The 23,614-nt window shown below is 44.2% G+C and overlaps 2 protein-coding genes across 2 annotated transcripts in view; both read left to right on the forward strand.

The window, feature by feature from the left end:
- The window catches only part of Lrrc8b (leucine rich repeat containing 8 VRAC subunit B), a 63,684-nt gene extending 53,341 nt beyond the window's left edge, over positions 1-10,343 (forward strand). The window contains exon 5 of the mRNA XM_027425880.2: positions 6,097-10,343. Within this exon, the coding sequence (XP_027281681.1) occupies positions 6,097-6,369 (273 nt within the window). The 3' untranslated portion in view covers positions 6,370-10,343. The remainder of the gene's footprint in view (positions 1-6,096) is intronic.
- The window catches only part of Lrrc8c (leucine rich repeat containing 8 VRAC subunit C), a 123,524-nt gene that overhangs the window by 169 nt on the left and 99,741 nt on the right, over positions 1-23,614 (forward strand). The window lies entirely within an intron of this gene.

Raw genomic sequence — 23,614 nt, forward strand, 5'->3', positions numbered from 1 at the left:
AGGGAAAATTGGTGGATGGGGAGTCCACGCTAAGCATTCTCCTGGCTGAGCCTCATCCCCTGTGATCTTGATAATTAACCAAAGCCCTGATTATTATCAGATTCTCATCTCACAAATTATCATGGTAATTATATGAACACATAGGCATCAGCATGCTTCCTAACCCATAAATAGTTACTCAACAAATGTCCTCTTTATTCTCTTCCCCATTTTCTGCACACATATCACAGTTAAAGCATTTAAACTCATTATTAGTGCTGATAGAGCTGACTTTTGTTTGAGGAGGTGGTCTTGAGTACTTAGAAAGCTTGACAAATTTTTCATTTTACCAAGAATAACCTTTGTAAACTGATGGAATTATGAATTATTCATAAATTCTTTTTTGTTATGCAGTAAGAAAAGAATAATTGCAATCTGCATGTATATCTTAAAAAGACAATTCAGAATGAAAGGCCTGACTCCATAATGCAACCCTAGGGCTCCTTGGAGTCTTCTTCCAGCATCCATACTTAAAAATGAACCATAACTTGCAACAGTTGAGGAAAATGTAACTTCACTGAGATAAGAAATAAAAAGAATAGTTTCCTGGATTAAAATATGAAATAGGAGGACAAAGGGAAAATACCATGCTAGTCTGATGAGCCACCAAATGAGGGTAGTGTATATGTGAGAGGGGAGAGTTGAAATCCAGTCTTGGAGAGAATGGAGAGTGGGTACTGCTGCTTTCTTCCAGTGCATCCCAAAGTATGTATTTTCTTCACTTACATTTGGACAGCATGGATATTAAAAGGATGCCAGGAAGTTGGGAAGAGAAGAAAGCTCATGTTGCTTTTTTAGAATGCTAAGATTCACACATAAAAGCAGTGTGCAGAGCCTGTGGCAGCAGGTGAAAAATCCATCAGTATGAGCTTATAAAGTCACAGTAGGCTGTGGGTCACTGCATCTGCTTCCATCAGTTACTGGATGTAGGTTCCATGATGACCAATAGACTAGTTACTAATCTGATTATAGAGGAAGGCCAGTTTAGGCACCATCTCCCCTATTGCTAGCAGTCTTATTTGGAGTCATCTTTGTGGATTCCTGGGAATTTCCCCAGCACCTGGTTCCTCCCCAACCCCATAATGGCTCCCTCCATCAACATCTCTCATTGCTTCCCTTCCCCATCCCTCCCCCAACTTGGCCATCTTGAGCCCTCAGGTTTCCATCCCCTTCCCCTCCCTTCTTCCACCCTCCCATTTTACCCAGGGGATCTTACTATTTCACCTTCCTGGGGCCCCCCTTGTGTGTTCCTTTTAGGGTCCCCCTTTTTACCTAGCTTCTATGTCTTTGTGGTATGCTGGGCTAAGGTCCTGGAGCTTAGTTGAAGAGAGGGAGGAGGGATCATATGAACAAGTGGGGGTCAAGATTATGATTGGGGAAACCAGAGAGATAGCTCACCCAAACTAGTGGTAGCTTTCTCGAACCATCAGCTCCAAAACACAACAAAGAGACTTTTTATTAGTTATGAATGCCCGGCCTTAGTTTAATTTTGTCCCACTAGTTCTTATAACATATTCTAACCTGTTTCTCTTCATCTGTGTTTAGCCTCGGGACTTTTTACCTTTCTTTCCCTCTGTATGGCCTACTCCATGTCTGCTGGCTGGCTCCTGGTGTCTCCCTCTCTTTCTCTTTTTCTCTCTCCCAAGCCTAGATTCCTCCTCCTACTTATTCTCTCTGCCTGCCAGCCCCGCCTATCCCTGTTGGCTGTGAATCTTTTTATTAGACCAATCAAGTGCCTTAGGAAGGCAAAGTAAAACAAATGCCACACATCTTTACATAGTTAAATGAATGTAGCATAGGCAAATGTAACATATCTTTACATGGTTAAACAAATATTATACAATAATAATTATTATTATATTGTTATTTATAATCAGATGGCAGTTGGGTGGAGACTCTCCACACTTCATTTTTTTTTCAGATTCAGAAAGTTACAAGTTTTAAATAGCTGGTGGCTAGTTATACTTTTTAGGACATGCTTAGGCAAATTTAAGACCATTAGTACCTTTGATGCCAAGTTTCCTGACTTTTGATGTCAGACAAGTGCTATCGAGAGTAAAGGAAGATACTTTACAGCATAAGAAAGTGTTAGGCCAAATACCCGACATGGCCAAAGGAGAACGGTCTATCCTTGTGTACTTTGTCTCCAAAACCTGAGCAAGGGCTGTAGAAAGGAAACTTTATCTATCTCGGTCCCACTGGGCCAGTTTCTCTCTGCCCAGCGGGTCCTCACAGCAGCTATGAAATAACCACTCAGAGATTTAACATATATTTGTGATTGTTTGGCCAATGACTTAGGCGTCTTGTTGGCTAGCTCTCTATTAATTAGTATCCCATTTCTGCTAATCTGTGTATCACCTCGTTGCCTTGGTTTACGTAGGTGATGCCCTGGCACCCAGCTTCCCTGGCAGCTACATGGCATCTGTGTTTCTGTCTTCCTTCTCCCGGCCTCTGTGTTCGGAATTCCTGCTTAGCAAATTCTGTCCATTGGCCAAAATAGCCTTATTCATCAACCAATAAGAGAAACACCTAGTCACAGCATACAGTGGACATCCCCCATCAAGGGACCTATTGTTACGGATCTCAGGGTGAACATGACACCTGTAAATGGGTCAGGAATGCTTTCCCCAGAGTGCAGAGTCTAAGAAAAGTAAAGAGACTGAGGGAGCCAAAGAGAAGGAAAGTTTCAGGGAGGTGTTTCCCCTCTAGTCCCCCACCACACTACCATGTCATATATGTGTATGCAGGCAACCCTAATTAAAGGCAGTAGGCCACAAAAAAAAAAAAAAAAAAAAAAAAAAAAAAAAAAAAAGGTGCTACAATGGCTCAGCAGGTAAGAGCACTTGCCACTGTGCCTAGAAACCTGAGTTTGAGCCTCAGAACCTTCATGGGTGGAAAGAAAGAAGCAAACTTAGTACAAGTTGTCCTCTGACCACCACACTTGTGTGACTTACATGCATACAACCACATAAACAATCACTCAATCAACCAGTCAATGGCACAAAAGTAAGAGGAGACTTGAGAAGAGGTGGTTCAGTGGGAGGGGAAGGTAAAAGAGGATAATAGGAGGGACTTTCATCAAAGAACCATGTGTGATAGAAATCCTGAAAGAGTAAGTACTTTTTAAAAAATACTGTTTTAAGAAAGAGATCACCCACTGATGGAATAGTGTAGCCTGACAATGGGAAGTGGAGAAGGCAGAGAGAATATTCTTCAGTATTAGTGCTCAAATCTTTGAACAGATCTGTTGGTGACAGCCACAAGTGTGAGAATAGAACAGTCAGGATAAGATTTCTCATCTGGCCACACAGTCCCTAGGAAACTGGAAAAGGAGGTGACGTATGGCTGAAACTGTCCAGACTTCTTATCGGCCCCCCAGTGGGGTCGTTGTTACAGAAAGGTGGGGGTTCCGTGTTTCTTATGGAGAGGCAGACATCTCGGTACCATCTAATCTTGAAGTTCTCATGGTTCTAAAGGGGAAACTAAAATATTTATGAAAATCACAAGCATTCATAATGGATGTATAAATAGGCATTGTAATATAAACAAGATACTTTTTCTAAAAAGAAACCAAGCATCTCATAGTTCCATTGGAAAGTTAACTCTGCAGAACCAAACCTGGAGGACAGTCATGGAGTAAGTAAGGCGGACTGTGAAGAAGAGACCAGAGCCAAGATCAAGCACAGGAGGACACTCCTGATAACACTGTCGCATCCATGATGGGCCCGAGCACCATTCTGCATCTGGACACTACTACAGAGAGGCTCCCTGTCATTGTCCTTTCCCCGTGGCAGCCTCAATTCCAAGCTCAAATGTGAGCATCTGATTCTCTTCCTGAATGCCCCATTCTCAGGGGACCAAGGAACACAAGAATCTGGTGGTGGTATATTCTGCTTCCCACAAAGCCATGGATAGAGACTCCAAGTCAGGACAGTCCTCAGGGGACAAGTGTTCATGACAGAGCCCCCCAGCACAGGAGGGTGATAGGGTTCTCATAGAAAACAGCCAGTGTATCTCTTAGAATCCTGTTTTCACCCCCCCCCCATTCCTCTGTGCCTTTAACATATGAATACACACTTGCTTCTCCAAGAGGAGATGGAATTTGCCACATGTGTTTAAACAAGGTAGCTTTTTCTTAGGAACTTGTGGGAAGACTGTTCCATGAAACACACCTTAATAACTAATGCAAAAATATAGAAGTCATGTGTGACTCAGTCTAAAGGAACGTGTTCAAAGAATTACATATAATTTTATGGAAATATTTTTGAAAATAGGATCTCATTTACTCTAGATTTACACTACCAAGGCTAGCCCTTGAACCCTTCCTGCCTCTATAGAGTGCATTACATGCATTCACTACCACACCCAGTTTGTGCCCTGCTAGACATCAGACCCAGGGCTTCATACATGTTAGATAAGCACCCCAACACCCAAGGTATACACCTCCAAGACTCAGAATCATTTTTATAAAGCATGCTGTTCCAAGCCTTATGTGTTTGGTGTTATGAACTTGAGGGTAAAGTATTTTTTTTATGTATTTTAGTTTAGGATACAATTAGTTAATTGAAGGAGAAGCTCCCCTTCCCAATTTAGGAAATTTAGATTAAATAGGTAAGTTAGGACCCTGTACCTCAGCTGGGCATGGGCCTGGACAGAGAACCCCTTAGATGGCCCTCAGCTCACAGAAGTGGGTACTGCCAGCTCTGGTCACAGTAGCCCCTGGCATTGGCCCAGCCCCAGAGACTGTCTACTTCCTCATGTAGTCCCTCTCTATTGAGGATCTTCAGGAAGTCACAAACACCACAAATTCAGAACTGTGGAAGAAGATTGGGAATCTAGTGGCACATACAGGAGAGTGGTGAGGGTGTTTGCTTCAGGATGAGCACCTAGGGGAAAAGTAAGTGTAGTTACATAGTTGGTGACCATGTAGAATTAGAGGAGAAAGGGGAATGTGGAATTCCTGGGCACCGTGGGGGCTGGGATGCTCTCCTTACTAACTGGGACACATGCACAGTGTTACTCCTCTGGAGGTGATCTTTCCTCCTCAGGAGACATTGACTGATGATAATTTGGGGTGTGTTACTGGGAGCCAGGGGTAGAGGTGAGGTGAGAAAGGCCGCTAAACATTACAAGGTACAGTACAGCCCCGAAGCCAAAATTGTCCTACCCACAATGTCCTCAGCTTGGAGGTTGAGTTTTCACACTCTCGGCCTCAGACAGAGAGAGAGAGCTTAAGGCCATGTGTGGGGCTCAGCACTTTATTCCCAGTGCCTGGCAGCCATTCAGCATATGTTTACCCAATGCCAGGGAACCATGCCATCCCCAAGTGTCTCCCAAGTCCCTGATGAGCAGTCTATGTAGGACCCAACTTCTGAGCTACAAGGAGTGACTTTCAAAGCAGCAGCTCCCTGGGTGCCTTTCTACTCCACCTGCCCTTTTTCCACATTAAGTCCACATAGGCAATGGTTTACATCCATGCCTGAGAAGAAACATGATAAGCACAGAGATTTTCCTTTGGGTATGTCTTATTTTAGCATAAGGAGCAATCAGTATTGAGTGTTGGTCATGGCAATGGTGAACTTCAGCTTTGTTTTCTCCTGTAAATAGGGCTGAAAGGGGAGGGGACATGGCGGGAAAGGATGGTTGCAACCAATTGAGCATTTTTAATGCAATTTTGTGATTTTACATTCACATGTAAAGAATCCTTTTAGGGAGAGAACTGTGGTTTGTTTGCATTAGGCCATTTGAGAGGGCTGTTGCAGCCCCTTAGTGCCCTTCATCCAGACACAACAAAGCCACTTGCTGAACTAGGGAGCTAACAGTGTTATGTTGTCACAAACCAATACAGGTGGGCTTTCTAGGTGGTGTAAGGACTCAGGCCTTATGCACTCAGGTAGAACTCTGTTCAGCCTGCACCTCAAATTTACAACCAAGGTGATGTCTTTCTCTGTGGATCTGCAGGCATGTTTTTGAAGAAAGGTAACTATAATGGAAGTACATGAATGTGCTGTGGGAGCCAGTCAAAACTGGTTTCACCTGCTTCCTTTCTCCTTGTAGATCGAGATGCTGCCAGACGGGCTGTTCCAGTGCAAGAAGCTTCAGTGTCTGCTTTTGGGAAAAAACAGCCTAACATATCTGTCCCCTCTGGTGGGGGAGCTGTCAAACCTCACCCACCTGGAACTCACTGGGAATTACCTGGAGACACTGCCTCCAGAGCTGGAAGGGTGTCAGGCCCTGAAACGGAGCTGTCTGATTGTTGAGGACAGTTTGCTCAATACTCTTCCGCTGCCTGTGACAGAACGTTTGCAGACGTGCTTAGACAAATGTTGACCTAGAGATTAGACCCAGCAAAAGCGTTTGAAAGCAGGGTCCCGGGGCTTAAAGGAGAAAGAATTTTCCTAAGTTATGTAGATGAAAAATGGCTGATAGTTATGACACACAGTAACCAAAAATCTGAGTAACCCATTGTCTAAATCAAGTAGGAAAAAGATGTCAGTGCTGGGGTTTTGTGAATAGCTGATCTTTAAATTATTGACATATTGTAAAAGAAAGAAAAAGTATGCATTGAGGTGGATAGAGAGCTGTGCAATTATGGAAACTTTACCTTTCAAGTTTTATCTTCAGAACTGTGTATTTTTCCTCTCCTTTTAGCCCATTACTTATTTGCACAGTGTTTTCCTGTCACTTTCTAATTTGACAGTGATCACCAAACCCATGAGGACTTGTCAGCATAAATGCCTTCGGTCATGTTCACCATTGGCTTTGATTGATAGTCTCCCAGTTTTAAAGCAGGGTGTGTTGTGCTTGGCTCACTTCCCACTTTCTTTCTCATTTTGCTGGACTCTTCATCTGGTTTTCTCTGAGCAACATCGAACACCCCTGGGAGAATACTAACATTTGGCATTTGCTGAGATTAGGAGCCAGAGTTCCTAAAAATATGTATTCTCCAAGTTGTCTCCTTGTCTGTGATCAAAGCCTTTTAAAATACATTAAGAATTTTTATATGAAATATAAAATATTTTCTACTGTATGATCTCCGATTCTACATCTCTGAGAACACTTTGTAAGGTACAGTGAACATGTGTATCTCTCAGAATTTACTAATTCTCTTTTTGGGCTGATAATGATTCTCATGTTTGTATGAGTTCTGCTCCAAAAAGTTTTTGTATTCTGAAACTAATTACTCTGGATGACAAAAAACCTTGTGTTTTTTCCCTAAAGCCTTTGAGGGGTTTCTATGTGGGAGGACAGCCGCACCATCTACCTCTCCTTGCTGTCGTGCAGCTATATGAGTACACTCCTCAATTACTGACAGACTGTGATGAAGAGGAGAGGGCAAGATCTAGACTGGAAAATACTCTGTAGAAACTTAGCATTAAATAAAAATGTGGGTTGTCCCTCCATCTACATGATTTCTTGGTATGATTTTGATGGTAGCTGTCTGTCCCCATCTAACTGACACCCATATATGCCTTTTAACTCCTGGGATATATCTTGCTCCTTTTGACAGAAAGCTTTGTGTTTGGCTCTTTATTATCATGCATACCACTGAATAAATAAAATGGACTGGCTCACTCTGGGGAAATGAACATCAGTAGTGTGCTTTTCTCTGTTGGGTCTGGCATTATGAACCCACCTCTTTTTAGACATTAACTGTCTAGTAACCTATTAACTGCATCTATACAAAACTGGAAAACACTATGTCAAGAATCTTCTAAATAGAACTGTGGTGTGGAATGTGGTGAGTAGGTTTTCTTTGATTTGTTCTAGGAAGATGAAAGTGAGTCTTTGAAGTATAAGAAATGCTTCTTCTCCTAGCTACCACATATGCCTGGTGATCAGAGAAAAGAATTACACAGAGGAAACTGGAGTATTACAAAGAGTATATAGAAGGCCCAAAAGTTGCCTAAAGCACTATGGATGGCAAGGAACAAATTAAAAATAGACATCTTGACAAAACTTGCCCTTATTAGAACGTCCAAGTTCTCAGGGAACCAGGCATGACCAGGGCAGCTATCTCTGGGACCTCACAGACGGGTCCTGGTATAGCCACGGTCGTCTTATTTTTACTTTTGTAAAAATGTGAGTTGATGTTTTCAGTAGAATCATCACGTGGACCAATTCAAAAGTTGGCTGGGATCTCTTGAAGTTTTGAGTATCAATGATTTATGTGAAGGAGGTTTCAATATTATCAACCATGCTTCATAGGAAAAAAAAAATCCCACCCTTTTTTGTGGGAAAGAAATTCAAAACACAGTTCAGCTGTTCTAGCCTTCACCTAACAAAAGAGTACTTCCCCATGACTTGTTTTCCAGTGCAAGCATCCTTGGCTGATTCTCCTACCCCCTTGAAGCAATTCCCAGGAAGGATCAGCCATGAGGTGTAAGCCTCTTTCCCCACACTAGGCTGTTTTACTGCTGGAAACCATGTAGCTCTTGATACCACAGTTCTGAGATGTCTTTTGTATCTACTGCTTATGCAGCGATGTTGAGGTAGCTGTCCAAGCTAACTAACACTAAGGCACTGGGTAATACAATACCAACTGCCTATTGGAGACCTGTGTTAGCACTGGCTTCTCTGCCTGTGTTAGTCACCTAATACCTAAGAGAATCTTACAGGAAGAAAATGAAATCTTCCAAATTATCATAAGACTTCCCAAAAACCAAGCATAAAGGATAAAAAGCCAAATTTAGGCATATGCTACAATGTTATTTGCATAACATTTGCATCTAACTACAAATAAGGAGACACATATGTCTAATGTTTGTAGGTTTCATTTAGGTTAGTCTAAGAATAGCAACTTTTTAAAAATTAATTACTTTTAATCATAAGGTATTCAATTTCCTTAGTTTGAAAAAGCACCATGTTTCCCTCATTGACCTCAAGGTGGATCTCTGTGACAATATTGATGCTGCATTTTCATTTTTAATTGCCTGTTTATCACCGTGTTTCTCTGTTACTAATAAACAGGTTGAAAAAGGGTACCCGAAATCCTTAGGGTCTCAGTGATGTGGAAGCTCAAATTTGTCTGCTGCAGTATGCTAAAGCGGCTTAGGTAGACAATGTTATTCCTTAATCGTGAAATGGTTCTGCTCATGTTTCATAATTTGGATGTCATGTTTGATTTAAATATTGTATTAATATTGATGGGTTCATTAAAATAGCCAAATACTTACTTATCTGTAGACTAGACATTATTTCCTTATACTTTCAATACAGCATCTTTATGTTCAAGTAGTGCTGGTCCATTCACATTGGGTGTATTCACCCTCACCCACCTCACTAAATCTGACCAGCATGGGATAGTAGCAGTGTATTTGTGCTATAGCATTTGCAGTGACACCACACACGCTCAGTCCTTCATTCCTGCTTTAAGACTCCAACTTCCTGTTCCCTTCCTTTTCAGTGACTGCATATTACATTAGCATCTGTATTACTTCCTGGAAAATAAAGGAGTCTAATTAGAGAGAGAAAGAAAGACTTAATATGCATCCTGAAGGAAAAAATACATATATTTAGACAGTGTAAACAAGCAACTACTGCAGAAGGTCCTGGGTGTAATTGTTTCTGTCTGTACCTGTGTGGTGTGCTGAAGCAGTATAAAGTGCAGAACGGCTCCCCTCCAGTCTCTTGCCCTCAGCAGCATCTACATCCAGTGACAGGTGTCTACTAGGTACCTTTTGCAATGGACTTCTTGAGTATATTCTCTTTATCTTTAAAAAATTATGCACAATTTCATCAAGATGGAAGTATTAACGCAGATTATATGAGCCAAAATACTGAGTTGAGATGGCTTCCGGTCGAACTTAATTTCACACTTTCAAGTTTTAAATTTAACACAAAATACATCATAGCTGAGAAAAACAACCCCGAATGCCTTCTGCATGTTCATTATTTCTTACAGACATGGTGCAATTTTAAAAATACGAAAGTATAGAGTTAGAATGGGTGTGTCTGTGCTTCTATCTGTCATGTGTCAGTCTTAATAACATTGTATAGTAAGACTAAAATTCTACCTTTCATTCTAAGTAAAATAATGGGCCAACCTTGAATGGAGACAATTTCTTTTGGCGTCCAGTGAAGGCTAGCATTTGTTACTTTATCTTTATGGAATATTTGGAAAAGTGTATATGGGTTTTGCTTCTGGAAAATGAAGCAAATTGTTCAATGTTTTGGGCCCCTGGATTTAAATCCCTACATTCTGTAGACTTGGGTAAAATCTGCTGTTTATAAAGTATCATTTCTGTAAAAAGATTAGATTTTTTTATAATAAATGTTAAATGAGGTGAATCACGGGAAACTAACCAGCCTCCATTTTGCCTTGTTCTTTCTGTTGGAGTTCAGCATCCAGTGGCAACTGTCATCTCTCACACTTCTCATGCAGTGTACTGTTCTTTAACAACATGATGGACTTTCACAGTCCTTGGGTGTTCGGAGTGTGCAGTAACCTCCATGGAATAGCTAGCCTTGGACTGAGGAGTGGATTAACTCTGGCATATGCAGGAGATGGGGGTAAGAGCAGTCTGTGCCCATCTATGATTATTCAAACCATGCTGCTCAGGAAGCCTCAGGCTTAGATGCTCAGAATCCAGCTCCGCCCTCTCCCTTCTTGTTGGCACCTGTTCCTCCGTGTGCTGTTACCACCAGCACTGAACAGAGTACCAGGTAAATGAAATCTAAGTAATTGTATAACAGTCACAGCAGACTTAGTAAAGGGAGAGGAAACTGGGTTACTTGACAAAATATGCATGTGATAATTTGATGTTTGGAATCAAGTGCTTTTCTTAATGGGACTGAAAAAAGCCTGAACGGGTAAAGCACTTGCCATCTAAGCAGAGGACCTGAGTGTGTGTTGCTGGCATCAAGGAAAGCCACATCTCTAACCCGTGTTCTTTCAGATGGGAGGTGGTGGCAGAAGGTACCTGAGGTTCCCTGACCTTCACACTCAAGCCATTGTATGAGTACACACACACACACACAATAAAGTTCTTATTCTGTTACGTGAGTGCCCTGCCCTGACACACATTAGAAAGCTGGCAACAGAGCTCATCTCTGTTGCCATCTCACGAAGGAATGTGTGAACCCTGAATCAGAATACAAGCTAAAGTAGCTGGAGTTGTGTACTCCCTCGGGACGTGGGCTCCCCTACACACTTAGGATAACACACTTTACAACTGCAGTCACGGTTGCCACAGGCTTCCCCAGCCTTCTGGTAAGTGTGTAGGTGAATCAGGGCCAGCAGCCCCCAGGAGCCTGCAGTCCATGTGGCTGCTGCTTGTCAGGGTTTGCTTCCTTCGTTCAAGATGGCACCTCAACCATGTGATAAGATTAACTGGGGAAGGGAGGTTGTGTGGGCCACACTGGGGCTGGATTTGCAACTTTTCAGTTTTTGCGTCCTTCCCCAGACTCTGTTCCCACTGGGTGGCCTCTGCTCCTACAAGTAGCCAGAAGCCAAAAAAAGGATCATAAGAACAGCCATTTTGATGTCTTTAAAAAGTTAAACCCCCATCTGCTCTGAGTTGCCTCCTCCTTGACACTCGATGCATAAGCTTTTCTGTCTCTCGACACAGGTTCTACTGAAGGGACCAGCTCCCCATTTTGGCAGCCATAACAGCCGAACACATGCATGTCTGACCTTGCCTTGGTCACTAGGAGGTTAGGTGCCTGCCTTGTGGCAAGGAACCAATCAGAAGTTAGCTGGTGGTGCTATGCTTTACGGCTCTGGGTGCTTTACGGACAAGTGCACAGCAATGACATGCAGAGCATAGCAACCACCCTGGGAGGGCCTATGCGCCATAACAACCAGTTGACCAATCAACAGGGCAAACCCTCCAAGCCTGGAGCCACACCAATCCTGAGCCTGTGCGTACCCCTAGACACTCTTCTTACACTGCCCTATAAGATCTCTATGCAGACGCTTCGAGCTGTCTTTTCTAACCATCCGCCATGGCGGGTGGATGAAAGACCCAAGCTAACATGGGGTTAGCTCGTTAAACAACTATAATAAAGCCTCGTGCAGTTTGCATCAAGCTTTCGACTCCGCCTGGTGATTGGGGTGACTGCGGTCCTGGCCTGAGATCCTGGAGGCCTGAGCTTCTGGGGGTCTTACACTTCAAAGCCTGCACTGAGGTTGTCTAAGTGTTTAATACTTAAATTATGCATGCTTGTGCGCAGTGCCCTTGAGGGCTTAGCAGGCATTTTTTACTCTCTGCCTCCCCCTGCTGCTGAGAGGAGGGTATCAAGCATACTCAAGCTCATACCGTATATGTTGGCTCCAGGTTCCCTATTGGGGGAACATGTTGTTCATGTCAGCCTTACCTAACAGAGAAAACAGACTCCATGCTTTCTGCGAACCCCAAACCTCCCAAGACAGCCTCATTTCCTCACTTAACTTTCTCCTTCAAAACCCTCTTCTATCCAGTTTGTCCCACATTGTAAACCCTCCTGGTAATTTCTCTTCTTGAAGTTGCCAGCCTAAGTGGCATTGCAGACTCAACCTCTCCAAGCTTTCCTATGATCTTTCAACCTGCACCATTACCTCAGCCCAGTCTTCTCAGCCAAGGAATAAGGGCCTCAGCGCCACATGGGGCTAAGAAGCAGCCCAAGCTAGAGAGCAGCCATTTTGGAGGCTAATTTCTTTCCTGGTGCTGTCTTTTAACCAATTTCTGACTCAGATTTAGTTTCTCCTTGCCTTGGCCTCACTCAGTCTCAGTTACTCCATCTCAAAGGAAATGCACAAAGAAGGCTCCATGCGGGGTCTCCTGGCACCAAGACCACACAAGCTCTGAGCCCTGAGTGCCACTAAGAATTTGACACCCTTGCCAGGAGGCAGAGGCAGACAGATCTCTGTGAGTTCAAGACCAGCCTGGTCTACAAGAGCTAGTTCCAGGACAGTCTCCCAAAGCCTTTGAAACCCTGTCTTGAAAAACACAACAACAACAACAAAAAAAAAAAAAGAATTTGACACCCAATTAAAAAAAAAAGACAAACATGATTTGAATAGCCAACATAGATTTGGTAAAGATGGAGAATTTGGTTTTCTGTTAATAAGAATCTTGGGCTTTGATGTCCTCTCAAATATTTTTCTGCAAGAGAAACCAAAACCTGGTGGGGATTTGGAAGTATAGGGAGAAAGAACCCTCCTATCTCAGCCATTGTGTCAACCCCACTCAACTGTTAGGCCTCATGGGTAGGCAGCCAGTGGCCTAGCCTTTTCACCAAGCCTGTTCATGTCCCTCCCCAGATCACATTTGCTGTAGCAACACCCCTCCCCTTCCCCCTCACCACTGCTGCTGGTCAGCCTCATCCTGCCCGTGTGCCAAGCTTATACATCTAGAGCCAAGAATATTAAGGAGATACTGGTCCAAAGGGGAAACTTTGGTTTCTTCTCCACAAAATTAATATTTTCAAGATCTCCTCCTCCTTCAAGGTAGTTTCTTGCCACATTTTCAAAATGGAAAGAATAGGATTTGCTCAGTATGTTTGTTGAAGGGACCATTTTTCCTGGTCCCTCCCCCCCCACACAAACCTACAGAACTGCAGTGAAAAGGTGGAGCTAACAGGCCCCATCTTCCCAATTATTCTGACATTTAGTCCTCCTCCTTGCAGATTAGCAACCCTAGGCACCTGTCCAAATATACTGATGTCTAGTTCAGCTTGGCCTGGCACACGGTACCTGGTTCCTGGCCATGTCTACTTCCTTCTCAACAGGAATTAGCAAGCAACAAATTAAAAGGCAGTTTTGCTCTTGAAACGTCTCACAGGTGTTAGTTATGGAGTGAAGTAGAAAGGCTTTCTTCCCACAGTTACTTGGTTGCACCACTAGGGGACATCAAATGCTTATCCCACCCCACCCCACCCCCCCAAAAAAAATTGGCTTCACACCCTTGCCTTGCTGTGGCCGTAGTAGTGTGTAGAGTGCTCAGAGCCTTTGCAAGACAGCAATTGCCTCTCACTTTTCAGAGTCAATCAATCTAGCCTGTTCACAACTTTCCTTGGGCAGCTGCTCCGTGCAAGGGAAAAGCTCAGAGGTCTCTTCCAGTTCCATGTCCTGGTTTCTGTCTCCTGAGCCAGTGGTACCAAGACCTTCCTTATCATCTTCTAATTTGTCCTGAAGATAGAACTTGCCAGTGAGACAGCACCATGGAGAGATTCCTGAGAAAAGGCACAGCCTTGGAGGGAGATCACAGCCCTGCTGCTGATGGAGGGAGCAGTCAGTGTCCTGCCTCCTGCATTGCAGAGCTCCTCCTCTGCTCTGCTTGCTTGCTGGCTTTGGGAAGCGCAGAGCCTCCTGTCTGGAAGAGCACAGATTAGCAGTCACATTTGCTGCCTAGCCAAGTCCAACATATTCCCTAACAAGCTGCAGCCTTCCTGTTGGGAACCCAGCTTTGTGAGAACCCCTTCCAATGCACAGGGCGTTGCTGACTGTAGGCTCTTGTTCCTGTTTCACACACAAGCAACTCAGTTCTTAAAGATACCTCCAATGGCTGAGAAGGGGAAAGGGACAAGATCTCCTGAGCTTATTGAGCGCATGGGGTAGGGGAGAGGGAGCTAGAAGAAAGAGAAGGGGAGAAGAGGAGGGGAGAGGAGGACATGAGAGAGCAGGAAGATTTAGTCAGGTGAAGAATAGAAGAGAGCAAGAAAAGAGATTCCATAATAGAGGGAGCCTTTATAGGTTTAAAGAAAATTCTGGCACTAGTGAAATATCCAGAGATCTACAAGTTTGACCACTGCTAACAACCTAAGCAATAGTTGAGAGGCTACCTTAAATGCCCTTCTCCAATAATGAGATTGATGACTACCTTATATGCTATCCTAGAGCCTTCATCCAGTAGCTGATGGAAGCAGAAGCAGACACCCACAGCTAAACACTGAACTGAACTCTGGAATCCAGTTGCAGAGAGGGAGGAATGATGAACAAAGGGGTCAAGACCAGGCTGGTGAAAAGAAGCAGCTGACCTGAACAAGGGGGAGCTCATGGACCTATAGCTGGGAAACCAGCATAGGACTGTTCCAGATTCCCTGAATGAGGATGTCAGTTTGGAGGCCTGGGCAATCTATGGGGCCTCTGGTAGTGGATCAGTATTTATCTGTAATACATAAATGGAATTTATTGAGAGACCACTCCACATAGAGGGATACTCTGTCAGCCTAGACACATGGGAGAGTGTCTAGGCCCTGCTCCAAATGATATGACAAACTTTGTAGTTCCCTTGGAAGGCCTCACCCTCCTTGGGGAGTAGATAGGGGTTGGGATAGGGGATGGAGGGGGGCAGGGGAGAGGGGAGGGAGAGGGAACTGGGATTGACATGTAAAAGAAGCTTGTTTCTAATTTAAAATTGGTCTAATTACCATTATAAAAATAAAAAATATATTAAAAAAAGAAAAATAAAATCACACACACACACACACACACACACACACACACACACACACACACACACAAAGATATCTCCAATGGGAACATTACTGAAAATGTTCATTTTACAAGGGAAAAATAGGTCCCGGCAACTTGACTGCTATACTGGATTGTATGTTTGAGTATACAGAAAGCCAATAACAGAGCTGGGCTTTGAGTGAGAAACCAAAACTTGCACCAAATCTCTACCTGTTAACACACTAACACTGCTGAGGTGACTAGTCTAAGGAGTAGTGGAGTTTTGAATACTCCAATGCTCCTTCTAATAAGAGGGCACTAAATGAATATTCTGGGAAATGGTATGTAAGTGCCTGCCAGTAGACACACAGTTTTAAACACATTTTAGTATAAATATGTCATCCAAGGAACTATTTTTAAATTGCATATATTGAAGCATGCGTAGCTTTTATTTTGGTGGTTTAACCTGAAGCTTTGCACATACCTGCTCTCATTAGAAGGATGGCAAGTCCCACTGAGCAGTGTAGCCTAGGACCCCTGTCTACCAAAGAGTTGTCACCACTGTGGTCTTGCTGAGGGAGATCCCAGTTTGAGTTTTATTGGAGACAAAGTTACAGATTTAGTCCCTGCAAACTCTGATTTATTATAAGAAAATGCTGGCAGGCATCTCAGACTTGCAAGATGAATTCCTCACACAGTTCTGCTACACTACACCCTTCTGCAGTGGACTTAGCTCCTTGGAGCATGAGGAGGAGAAGGGACAAGTTACACAGTCCTTACTGAATTCATTCCTTGTTCCAGATAAGAAGCTGTGTTCCAAGTGAGCATACAGAGCTGCTGCTGTGATCCCAGCAAATGATGAGCACAGAGGAAAGCAGGGGCCAAGCTCTCACACCCACTGCCTTGCAGGCCTGGGTCTCAGTTGTCCTCCTGGTCATCAAATTGCTCACCCTCTGAAACACATAGCTCATGAAACCTCCACAAATCAGGGAGCTCAACTGCCTCCAAGGCTCACTCACACTGACTGACTGCTGCTCTTGGACCCCGCCCACCTCCACTGAGATATGTTAGTGAAAAGATGACTTGCTGTGGCTCAATCATATGAACTATCTTCCTCCTAAAGATAAAGAAACAGGCCCTTTTCCCTTCATCTCCTCTTTGGTAGTGAGGATTTTTAGGGATTTTGCAAAGCTGGAAATGACTTGAATGGCTGCTTGGCTGTTGGTGTCAGGTACTCAGGGTAGGTTCTGGTGAGCCAGGAACTGGGTGGGCCTGGAGAAAGGCAGCATGCTTCTTGGAGTGAGCCATGACTCGGTGAGTCTGATTGCTAGGATGGAGGAAGATAAAGGGGTGGATGTCTTTCCTGGCATCATCACTCATGTCCCATCGTTTCCAGGGTAGTGTGTCCCTACCGACATGCCCACAGTTCTTCTTCTGCCTGACCTCCGTGACCTAGCAAGAAGGTGGGCCCACTGTTGCCTAAGCTGCCTGCTGACTCTCATCTCTTGATTGTCACAAAATGCTGTGTGTGTGGGACGTGTTGATGAGGAATAGGACTGAGTAATTTTCCTAAGAGCTTGCATGTCACTCATGTCTTTTTTCAGCCTTTGAAATGATTCACTTTCATGACAGACACATGAACACAACTTTTCCCTGAAGAAGCTGAAGCATCATAATCAAGGGAATGTAGGACCTCCTTACAAGGCTGTTCTGTGGGACACCCTGTGGGATCCAGGCACACAATAGGGGGAAGCAATTTAAAATGGATAGGAGCAGGGCTGGTCCGAATGACACCCAAACGTCCTTTCTCAGGAAGTCCTGAGCTTGTGCCAGTAAGGGAGACCTTAGAGGTGCTCTGCCCCCTCAGGGTTTAACACAGAAGCTAGAAGATGTCTGGCATCCAGCCCAGGGCCCTCCCAGAAGTAGATCTCTGCAGATTGAAGTTCTTGAATTTTTTTTCTGTTTTGTTTTTGTTTTTTCTAGAACTCTAGGCATAAGTATCAAGTTGGCCCCCTGGCAAGACTGGGAGCACTGCATACAATTGGCTTCTGCCTGGGTGGAGTGCATACCCTCCCCTGATTGGTTCTTAGGGTGAGGTATGCACCATCAGGCTTTCTGCTACGCAGAGGGTCTCCTGCAAGGGGCACTGTGCATGTCCTCTTTGCTCTGGTGCCCAAGCAGTGACTGCTTGAGTCCTAGGCCTAAACTTCACTGCACCTAGAGAAAGCTAGGACCTCTGTCTTTAATGGGGCTGGGCTGTCCTGTGGTCCAGCAATGGTTAAAATCAGTCAGCTTACTGAGAATGACCTGGGAGATGGGCCTGTGGGCATGCCCATGGGGAATAAGCTTATTAGGTTAACAGGTGTGGGAAGATGCACCACTGTGGGTGACACTATTCCAGGGGCTGAGATCCCTGACTGTATAAAAAGACAAAATGCGCTGAACAGGAGTGTCAGTCGCTCTCTTCTTCATGCCTGTGGACCAGCTGCTTCAAGCTCCTGTTGCCACAATGACTGGCACCTCAGACTGAGCCACATAAGCTTTTGCTTCCTTGAGTATCAAGGTTCTGTTATCATAAAGACCTGGAAAGAAACCCAGATGGGCAGCCTGAACGTGTCTCTGTTGCTGAGTTAAGAGTCCTGTTTCCATTGGACAGTGGTGGCACACGCCTTTAACCCCAGCACTCAGGAGAGGGAGACAGGTGGATCTCTGTGAGTTTGAGACCAGCCTGGTCTACAAGAGCTAGTTCCAGGACAACCTCCAAAGTCACAGAGAAGCTTTGTCTCGAGACACCCCCCCCCCCAAAAAAAAAGAGTCCTGTTTCCAGCAATTATTCTTGTTACTTTGTGTTTCTACCTCAGTTTCTCTTTTGGAGATATAAATGCCCTTCTACAAGGACTGAGTCCCTGCTGCTACCCCAGCGCTGCTTTAGGTCATTGAGTGCAGAGAGGGATAATGAGGGTAGAGGGCCCCATCCTCATGGAAGCGCACAGCACAGAAATGCACCTGGATCATCAGTAAAAGAATCTGGTGTAAAACACAGATAGGGCTTGAATTTATATCCAAAAGTCCTGCACAAAACCCCCAACAAAATCTGCAAGCACCTCTTTAAATGAGGCCTTTACATATTCAGGAAGTGTTCATCTTCCATCTGTGTGATGTTTGGCCACAGCATGTCACTAACCCTCTCTGGGCCCCAGTTTCCTCTTCTATAAAATAAGGGTATAAGTTAGGAGGCCTGGCAGTCTATGGGACCTCTGACAGAGAAACTAGTGTTTATCCCTAGTGCACAAATGGACTTTGGGAGCCCATTCCCCATGGAGGGATACTCTCTCCACCCAGATACACAGTTGAGGGCCTAGGCCCGCCCCCAAATGAGGAGGCAGACTTTGATGATCCCCCATGGAAGGCCTCACTGTTCTTGGGGATTGGGTGGGGGGGGGCATGGAAGGATGGGAGGGAGAGGGAACTGGGATTGATATGTAAAATATTATTGTTTCTAAACTAAATAAAAAAGAAAGATTTATGAAAAATAAAGGGCTAGAAGGCATATCCCTGTGGCCAGGTGTTGGCACTGCAATGCTATGATTATCTGTAGCATACAAATGAATTTCCTAACATGGAATCAGCTGGACTGGGAAGACAGTTCAGAGGGTAAGGCACTTGCCCCCTGAGGTTGCAAGCCTGTTAGGTTTGATCCCTGAAACCCATGTAAAGGTGGAAGGAGAGAATCAACTCCACAGAGTTGTCCTCCAAGCTCCACATGCAAGCTGTGGCAAGCATGCACACATACATACATCCTATATGTACATAAACACATACAACAATGAATTTGTGCATTTTCCCTGAAGAACCTTTTCATGGGTTGCCATCCTGACTCCAAAAGCTGTGAGATAGTCGTAAGGCCTGATTGTTTACCCCTAGTGGGTGTTGCACATATGCCCATGCAGTCCATTGTAATTTTTCCGAGCTTACTGTGAGTTTCAACTGAGTAGTCTACTTGGGTGACGGCCACATTCCCACTCACTCCCCAGGATCCATGCAGTTCTGAACGTCACCAAATACCAGCCTTGCACAACATGACTGTATTATCACTTCCCACCCTGCCTCACCTGCCCAACTGTCCATCAGATACATGTGTGATGCTCTCTGGTTTCAGGCTAGAACTCATGGTAGAAAACACCTGAAAATGTCTAGGTCTAGGATGAAATCTGAAATGCAGAGTTCCCACCCAGGCTACTGAATAACATCACGTTGTCTTGGGTTTTAAAAAATCCAATCTGTGTGGTAACTCCTTTGACTTGGCTTTTATTTAGAATGATCTGCCAGATGCCATTTCTCTGCAGCATTCAGAACAAGATATGATCTCTTCTGAGCCAGCTGCATAGAGTGGACCATTCCAAGCATAAAGAAACATCTGTTCTCCATCTGCAGGGCCTGACAAACAGGACCTTGCATCTAGTGCTGTGCAGGACACTGATGCTTGTAAAGAGCAAGAAATCCTTTTTTAAAAATAAATAAATAAATAAAATCCTGATAAATGTCAAACAGAATCTTTTCATCTTGCATATCATTTTCTAAAGAGCACCCCAAAGGCCACTTCAGCTGAGTGGTTTAGTGAGAACATAAGCCAACACAAGTCAAACATTTAGTATACCGTGTACCATCTGTGTAATCATAAAGTTATTGAACCCTGATAATTCTTGTATATGTAAAACAGAGAAAATGCTGGCATCTTCCCTACAAGAGTACTCTCTAGGAGACCAGCACTGAGTTCTCATTGCTCCTCTCTTGATGTTTCTGCTGTTAATAGAGAGGCAGAAAGCCAGGTCCCTGGTGTAGCTTTAAGAACACAAACAAGATTGGTGATCAAAAGGCTAGGGTGTGCATCCCACTGCTGACACTCAGTGTAGGATGCTGGGAGAGTCCCATGCTCCTCAATTTGGCTGGGAAATAAGGAAATAAGTGTCTCTCAGATAACAATACCATGAGGCTCAAAGAAGATGGTTGCTGGGATTTCCTTGGCCAATGCTAAACTCTGCAGGTGTGTTAACGGCTGTCCTCTGCGTTATGAACCAGGTGTTTTCGTCCACTGGAAATTCCTATTTTGAAATTCTAACTTGACTGTGAAGGTACTAGAAGGCAGGGCTTTGGCAGGGGTTAATTAAGCTTGGAAGAGCCATGAGGAGGAGTCCATAGCTGGAAACCAGTGCCCTGATAAACAGTGACTGACAGCCCTCTCTTTCTGAAGCCAGCTGTCCCACAGATGGAGGAACTGAATCTGCTGCTACCTCTGGATTGCACTTCCCAGCCTCTGGAGTGGTCAGGAGCAAATGTCTGTTCTTTGAGCCACCTGGTCACAGCTCTTGTTATGAAACCATAACTGGCTGAGACTTGGAGTCACAAGCATCGCTGAAAAACACATCTGATTTTTTTTATTCAAGAATTTTCATTTATAGGAATTGTTGTGATGAGTTCAACTGATTGTGACTGATTTCCACCCAGTCACAGCAGATAACACGGTGGTGGATTGAGGACCAGATGAGCCTCCACCATCCCAGGAGAACTCTGTCGTCACCATGTACTGTCTCCCATATAGCCTCTGCAGACATTTAAAATGCATGCTGTCAAAAGCCAGTGTGTCTGCAGAGTATGGGCCTCCTGGAGCTGGATCTGAATCTCCAAAGCTGACTTTCCTGACTCATCTCCCTTCCAAAGCGTTCAACCAAGACTCCACTCTCTCTGCCGGCTTGGTCTCTTCTTGCCCTTTCCTTATGGTGGAAGTCACTAGCTTAAAATCTTGTCACCAGCCAGGGTTTAAGTCGAATCCTACCTCCTCAGTTGTCCAGCTGTGTCATCCTAAGCAAGCCACAGAAACATTTGACAGGTCAGCTTTCTCAGGGGAAGACCATGGAAGAACTCCCAATGAGTTAGTTACCTAACACCAAGTGGTCAGCCTCAAACACACATACACACAAGTAATATAAGGGCTGTGAGGATATGTATGTATGTATGTATGTATGTATGTATGTATGTATGTATGTATATATGTATATATGTATATATGTATGTATGTATGTATGTATGTATACATACATACATACACACACACACACACACACACACACACACACACACACACACACTGCAACTGTTAAAGAAACAAGACCAAGGGTTTAAGAGAGAAGTACAAGGAAGGAAATGGAAAGTAATACATTTTAACTTCAGAAAATAAAATTTTAAACTAAGCAAGAATGATAACTACCTTTTGAGGCAGCTCAGGAATTAAGAGAGCACACTTACAATTCTCCCTCACACCTGGGACCCAATGTTCTTCCCAGCCTCACTTTCCTGTCTTTTTTTTTTTTTTTTTTTGACACTCTTTCTATACACAGAGAAACAGAAGGAAGGTCCAGGGACAAATATACCCCCAAAGCACCATCCAGTGCCTACTTCCTCTGATTAGACCTCACTTCAGTAATCCACCCAGCTATGACTGAACTGATGAGTAAACACAGGATACTATATTTACATATTTAGTTAGTTAGCTAGTTAGTTATTTTACATCCGGACAGCAGTTTCCTCTCCCTCCACTCCTCCCCCCACCTCCCCTCTGTGCCCTTATCACCGCAACCAACTTCTTAAACCTACAGGACCTTAGAAACACACATAATGTGACCCCCATACCAGTCAGGGTACATTACTTATGTAGCTCCTGAGACTCAATACCAGAAAGCTAAGCTCAACAGGTCTCTGTGTGAGCCAGGGTCTGGGCAGCCCTGGAACACTGTAACAGTTTCTAAGTACCTCATATGCAGCTTCACAGGCTCTTCCACTGAAGCCCCAGAAGGTCCTCCAAACTAACATAAGCACTTGGTCTTCTCTATGCCATTAGTCAAGAGTACCCCCTTTCTATCTGTAATAATAATAATAATAATAATAATAATAATAATAATAATATAATAAATAAAGCAATTGGATATATATATAACATAATTCTTTTGAGACAAGGCCTCACTATGGAGCCCTGGTTGACTTGGAACTCTCTCTGTAGACCAGGTTGGCCTCAAACTCAGAGAGATCCACCTGCCTCTGTCTCCCAAGTGCTGGGACTAGCCAGGCCTAGCTTGCTTGCTTTTTATATTGTATGTCTTTCCTTGATCTTTAACTGTGCTTGGGAAGCCCTTTAAATAGCAACACATACACACACACACACACACACACACACACACACACACACACACACACACCGCCGCTGCAGGCAGGCACAGCTATGTGTTAAAGGAAGTGCCCCTCCTCTGCCCCCTTCTCTCCGCAGTATCAGCGGCCTTTGTTCTTGTCTTCTTGAGACAAAGGCAACAGTTTTGTAAATCAGGGTTGTAGATGATGAGTTTTGTTGTTTGATGGGTAGTGCTGTGACTCTGAAAATGACTCCCACAGAGGGAAGGACTCAGACAGAAACTTCTGTGGCCTTCTCCTGGTGGATCTTCCTTCCTTCCTCATCCTCTCCAACACAGGCTCCCAATGCAAGCCATAGAAATCATTCTTCCTCTTTTCAAAAAGTAACTGTGAAATATAAAACAATTACCCTAATTTCAGCAATGGACATTCTTCAAGTGTCTGGTCCACCTGGATTCATTATAGGGCATGTAACGTGGTTCCAGAAATGATCCTTCCACACACCTAGAAGTAATGAAAGCTATACAGAGAGTCTGTATGAGCAGGCAGACTTTGCTGGAAGACAGGCCTTCATCCACTGAGTCTGTCACTGTTAGACAACACCCCTCCCTTGTATGCAACATTGTTACTGATGTCATTCGGGTCAAAACTGGGAGCCTGGCAGTCCTTGGCAAACCCGGCTTAGCCACCCATCCTCAGGAAGAGAACTAGAGAGACAAATGATAGTGAAAAGAAGAGAGGTGTATTCATTGCAGCCACGCTGGGAAGAGGAACAAGGGTTCAGTGACAATACAGCTCCCTCTTTGAGGTCATAATGGACTTATTAAATGGAGGGAAAGAAGTATGTGTATCTAAACAGTCCTAATCTATGTGTGGTCCCACTTGTCAATGACTGAGGACTCTCAGTTCCAGTCCCTCTTGCACCATGGTCTGACAAGTTGGTAGAAGTATATCTGTCCAAGCTTCCCCTGCTGGCTGACGCCACAGTCCCAGGCTTCTCCGTGACTAGCATGAGATTTC

Source organism: Cricetulus griseus, chromosome 7 (genome assembly GCF_003668045.3).
Source record: "Cricetulus griseus strain 17A/GY chromosome 7, alternate assembly CriGri-PICRH-1.0, whole genome shotgun sequence".
Classification (NCBI taxonomy): Eukaryota; Metazoa; Chordata; class Mammalia; order Rodentia; family Cricetidae; genus Cricetulus; species Cricetulus griseus.